Source organism: Papilio polytes, unplaced genomic scaffold (assembly GCF_000836215.1).
Source record: "Papilio polytes unplaced genomic scaffold, Ppol_1.0 DF824158.1, whole genome shotgun sequence".
NCBI lineage: Eukaryota > Metazoa > Arthropoda > Insecta > Lepidoptera > Papilionidae > Papilio > Papilio polytes.
The window spans coordinates 1,706,145-1,711,918 of NW_013525046.1; the positions used below are offsets into that span (position 1 = coordinate 1,706,145).

Below are 5,774 nucleotides of genomic sequence, written 5' to 3' on the forward strand. Positions count from 1 at the left end.
GTTTTTTGGTTTATTTTCATTTTCATGTTATTTTTTTAAAAACCTCGTCTGATATTGACGTTCACAAAATGCTGTTTTATCTTTCAATCATTTTAACTATTAATTTAGCAGACAAATAATAAACTTACCTAAATGTTTAAGAACCTATATCTAAATGGTAAACATTTAAACACTATTATTTAGAATAAAAAACTGTTTGTCTTAATTTTTTACAAAACTTCAAACTCATTAATTTTGTACGATTCATCAAATTTCAAAACACTAAGGAAATTGCTGTAAAAGAATTTTACGGTTAATCGCCTATCGAATTTCGTGATAAGTCAACGAAATAATCGATTAGTTGCTATGTAGTTGGGGAGGATTGGAAATAATAGATATAGTGTTAACTGTTACTAATGCGTTTAAGTTTGTTTAGGGCGGCCACGCTTTCTTGTTCCTTGTGAGATCCACTCCACTCGGAGTTCAGTAGCGGCCGACTTGAAGGAAATCACGGTCCGTGACATTAACGCAGAGCCCAGGACAGAGCGGCGGAGTACTGTGGACGCCCGCTGCCCCACTTTGGGGATATAGTAAAAGAAGAGAGAGAGAGAGAGAATGCGTTTAAGTCCGAACGAATCATTTCCAAGTAATGACCTCTACAGTTATAGAGATCAGTAGCTAGCGATATTTCATGCAACTGTCACTGCAGTGCAGTTTGTTGCGTACATTTAGGACGTAGTAAAATACAAGTTTTATTAAGTGAATTGTTTTTGTCTTGTTCAATGAGATATTTAGTATGCGAAAGGCTTGTTTTTGCTATAAATTTGTCAATTTAAGAACATATCGTTTAAGCATAAATGTTTTCATAATAGACAATAAATGAACCGATCGATTTATTATTGTTATGTGTTTGTATTATTTAAAATGGAATTTACATATAAACGGGACTATTTCTTCAGTTTGCATTGAACAGTTGGATTGTTAAGCAGTTAGAATTGTACAAGTTCTTAGTTTTAAGCTACAAGTAAAAATCCGACTGATGGTGTGTAGCTTGCTTAATGGAATGTAACAAGACAGAGAGGTTCTATGTTTGCATTTTTCATACTAAATACATATATTTCTACTTTCACTTATAAATTATTTTGATCACGGTTGGTTGTCCGCATATTTGCAATTCAATGTATGTAGGGGCCAAGAATTGGAACAGTAACAGTCATCGCATAAATATTCCACAACAATTAATTAAAGTTATAATTAATCTTCTCGACCTCTGCTCAAACTAAATCTGCGATGGAATTTAAAAGGTTTCTTCTTCTCTTGTTTTTCTTCTGAAGATTTTCCGTCAAGTAGATTATCAGCACTTTTCGCTACTTGAACACTTTTCCTTCTATTTTTCATTGTTTTCACTAATTTATAAAATTTCCCTCTCTTTTTAGTAGGATCTGTGGCATGATCTACTTCTTCTTCCACTTCTACGCTGAACTCTGATGATATGTCTCCCAAGTCTTCGATGCTGTGACTTTCTGCTTCTTTGGGTTGTGGCACTTCAAGTTTAACCTTTGATGTATTTGGTTTCGGTTCTGAAGGGGGAGGAGGTGCGTCCGGATCTATGCACTGGAACAAAAAAAAATATTTTAAACACCAATTAAAAGTAAAAACACAGAAAACAAAACCTATTTAGATCAAGATTGGAAACGAAGAAGTTTCTCTATTGTGAAAACATTCTGAACTTTTAATCATTCCTCACATTTGCTAAGTTTTAAAGATTGCAGATAAAAAGGGAAGGGAAAGGAGAAAAGGAAAAAACATCAAGATATTATATTCCACAAAGGTTTCATTCCTTACATCTTCAATGGAGATTCTGTAGGATGGTACTTGTTCAGGATTCCTCCAGGGCTTGAAGTACGGTGAGTCAGTGAGGGCCTTCCAGCCGGGGTAGCGGCGCGCCGCCGCCTGCAGCTGGTGCACCAGACGAGGAGCTAACTGGGCTGTCACCCTGAATACACACACAGTATCATCTATACTAATGTCATAAAGAAGAAAGATGTGTCTTTTTTATGCATTGAAATAACTCATTAACTACTGGGCCGATTTCAACAATTCTTTCACCATCAAAAAGTCATGTTATTTGTGAGTAACATAGGCTATATTTTTTAATTTCACGCGAATGAAGTCGCTAGCTAGTAATCAACACATTGTTATTTTCTAATATTTCTTTTAGAGACTTAATTGATATGTTATACACTTCAATTAAATATTTTTTTTATTTTACACTTCAATTGTCTCATTTGATGATAGTTTGAGACCTGTTTGACATTGTTAATTGGTAACTGACCTATTAACAAGCCAGGCGGGCAGCGCGCCGCGCGGATCTGAGCGGGAGACGTATCCCAGCCAGCTGCCAGCGCCCTCCCGCGCTCGCACCACGAAGCCCGTCAACAGTGACACAGCTCTGCAAAATATATGGACAATTTTATTTTTTATTAACAATGGTAACCATCACCTTCTAGTTATATAAGCTAGAAGACCGACGACCAGACTAGTTACTTTAATTACACATTGAACATTTCAATAATCAGATCAAGCAGATGAAGCGGAAATTCATAAATGAGACTATCCAGAAGATAACAGAAGCATGCATATGTGGAGAGTTCTGCATCTCTCATTCTACCACTCTCTAACCTTTTTGTCATACGTACTATCCAGCGATCCATAAAAAGCTTTTAAAATTCTATCAGTGTTAAACCCTAATAGACTAGCTAGTAATAAATCAATCTATTAGAGCAAGGGCCGCGCTAGCGAGAAGGTCGTCACGGTGACGCACACACTGTCTTATCTAATCGGCGGAGTGCCGGCAAATTGGCAGATAGGGCAGTCGCGCACAACGCATCACTATCGACCAAACATCTACAGGATACAAGTTTTCCTCTAGCGTGGCTAAACGTGTTGCAGGCCGCTTATTGTGAGCATTGTACTTCAATACAAATTCCACTGGCACGACTAAGTAACGGGTCTAAGGTTTACAATAAAAATACATAAGACATAGGTTTTACAATTGAACAGGCAAGGGAAATCGTCACTGAGATGTTTGATTCAACATTTATTGTCAGAGTATTGCTTATTCGTTTTTCAAATTACCTGACGTAGCCCTTCCTAGGCGGGTAGTCTTTGTGGTAGACGGAATGGTTGAGGATCATCTTCTCGTAGCCGGTGTCGAGCCAAGAGCGCTGCAGTACGAAGTCCCGGTTCTTGAGCGGCGCCGGGCATGACACTGGCGACAGAATGGATAATGTATTTTAGAGTATTTTACCATTAGCACGAGAACAGCTCAGAACTACTTTTATATACAAACAATGTATGGTCACTGTAATAAAAGATAAAATTAAAAAAAAACTAGTCGCGTTAGTGGAAACAGAAGTCTAATTTGGATCATGGTTGAATTATTAGCATTTCCAGGGCTCTGAGGAGGAAAAATTGTAAATTTCAAGGCAACTGTTACAGTTTTCTTTGTTATTGCAAGCCGTAACTATAAATAAATTATACAATAAACGAAGGGGCAATGAAGTTTGTAATCAATAAAACGTCCAAGGGAACCGATGTCCCCTTCATACCACTTCGGTAACATTAACTGGCAATTACGTAAATAGGACTACGATGGGGTTTTCCAGTGTATAACACGACAGTAGAAAACCCATGTATATTGAGGTAATAATTGTAGAGATCATTTTTGTAATCTTACTAATATTATAAATGTGAAAGTTTGGATGGATGGATGTTTGTTAGAGTTTGTAGGCTAAAAGGGTGAACGGATCTGGATGAAATTCGGCATAGATGTAGAGGATAATCTGGAAGAACACATAGGCTATTTTTTTTTGTTTTATATTAATTCCACGCGGACGGAGTCGCGGGCGGAAGCTAGTATATAAATATAAATAACGATCTTTCTCATCATGTTTTATTTTGTAACCAAAAAAATCCCCATCTTTTAATTAAGGCAACAGGTGTTTGTCCTCCAAATAGCTCTATCATACGTCATCTCAGTAATCACTACCTTCTTGATCATGCAATCACGCAATCCATCCATCTCTTTCTAATTTTGTAACCTAAAAATGTAATAGCTAAAAGTCATTTCGTCTAATGAAAAAGAATATCAAAAATATTATTTCAGTATTCAGTAATTGAGTCGTAAATACGAGCTGAAACATATTTTTCTGAAACTGTAATCGAATATTGTTTGAACAATCGCTCTCTTATTTACTCAATTTGTGACCCTTGTTTAATCAATAAGTTAGTTTTCTTTTTCATATTAGAAAATGGCTATTGAATTATACAAATAGAGGGTTTTATTATTTTTTTAAACTAGCTTCATCTTTTTGTTTAAATTCATCCCGTTCCTATTTTAATTTCCGTAACAAATACAACTGGCCAGCGATAAAAGTGTGCCATGAAACTGTGACGTCGAGTGGCGTCAAGCATGACCGAATTCAATGGCCTATTGTTGATGTAAAAAATGTAACAACAATATCAATTCAATTTGCAGGATATTTAAGTTTTTACTTTACTGTACAACTTAAGTATTGTACAAAATAAAAAAATGCTTTTATAATAACTTATTAAAGGCTCCTCAACAATTATTTTGTAATCTTTCGAACTAATTCTACCCTGAGTAGTTGTTAGTTTCCTTCCCACCCTTTTTCTCATAAGAATAGGATCGAAGGGGAAAGTGGATTTGACGGTAGAGGAGACACATAGGAAGAGGAAATATACACTTTATATACGCCTCCTCCTCCTTCGATTAACAGTAGGCAATGCATCTGCAATTGCGGATGTCTGGGCAGCAGTTCCTTTGTCATTTCGGCGGATCTAGGTGGCCGCTTGCTCGTTTGCCACCTTATAATGTAAAAAAAAATAGTGAGGCAAAAACACTAAATACTGCAGTAAAATGCTTAAAATATACGATTATTTTAGCTACAAAGTTACATCTTGCGAAGAAGGCGTTTTTCTTACTTGTCTTACGATCGATAGAGTTCTTAGTGGTCTGGTTTTGATCTGATAACAGTTAATTGGACTCCCCCGGGTCTGTATTCAATTAGGGCACATTGTTTAGTCTCCAATATCCTGTCGACGCTTCGTTACCGACCAATCAACTGATGTAGGTCGACATAAAAGTATTTTTATTTTCTTATTTGTTATTTTCTTTGTATTTATATTACCGTGGAAATAATTTCTATCTTGATTGTAATTACTTGGTACTGATAAATTATCTTATCTTTATTTAATTATTTTATCGTTCTGGGATATTTTTATGTTGAAGCAATGTTTTGGGTTATCATTAGTTCCCAGGACTGCAACTGTCTCTATATTTTCAAAGGGAAAGAAAGGGAGGGAATAAAAGGGTCTCTTCAGTATAAACGCACTGTTACACAATACTGGTTTGAGAGTGTCGCGGCCGCGGCGTCGGCGTCGCAACACCGTCGCGACGCTGACAGCTATTCATAATTCCTAGCACATGCAAATTCAACTTTTCTCTACCTTTCCATTCTGTATACGTTCTCTTATTAGGTTATTTTAGCTTCAATATTCTTTATTAGAACACACCAAACATAATAATGAAATCTTATCCTTTAGTATATTACTTTTAAAGTTGTAATAAAGTTTAAAAAAATCCCGTTCTAAGTTATGATATAAAAACTATAAAAGTCATATACCGATAGATTGCTTTAGACGTCCCGAGTCGGTGGAAATTTAAAAAGTTGCTGCTTTAAAAAAGTTAACTGGATATAAAAGCCGACTAA

At 36.0% G+C, this 5,774-nt stretch overlaps 1 protein-coding gene across 1 annotated transcript in view; it reads right to left on the minus strand.

The window, feature by feature from the left end:
- Nucleotides 1-408: 408 nt before the first annotated feature.
- LOC106111501 (PCTP-like protein) overlaps nt 409-5,774 on the minus strand; it is a 13,965-nt gene continuing 8,599 nt past the window's right edge. Inside the window, exons 3-6 of the mRNA XM_013293620.1 lie at nt 3,118-3,250; nt 2,315-2,431; nt 1,825-1,975; nt 409-1,593 (exon numbers count right to left, since the gene is read on the minus strand). Coding sequence (XP_013149074.1) covers nt 1,234-1,593; nt 1,825-1,975; nt 2,315-2,431; nt 3,118-3,250 — 761 coding nt within the window. The 3' untranslated portion in view covers nt 409-1,233. The remainder of the gene's footprint in view (nt 1,594-1,824; nt 1,976-2,314; nt 2,432-3,117; nt 3,251-5,774) is intronic.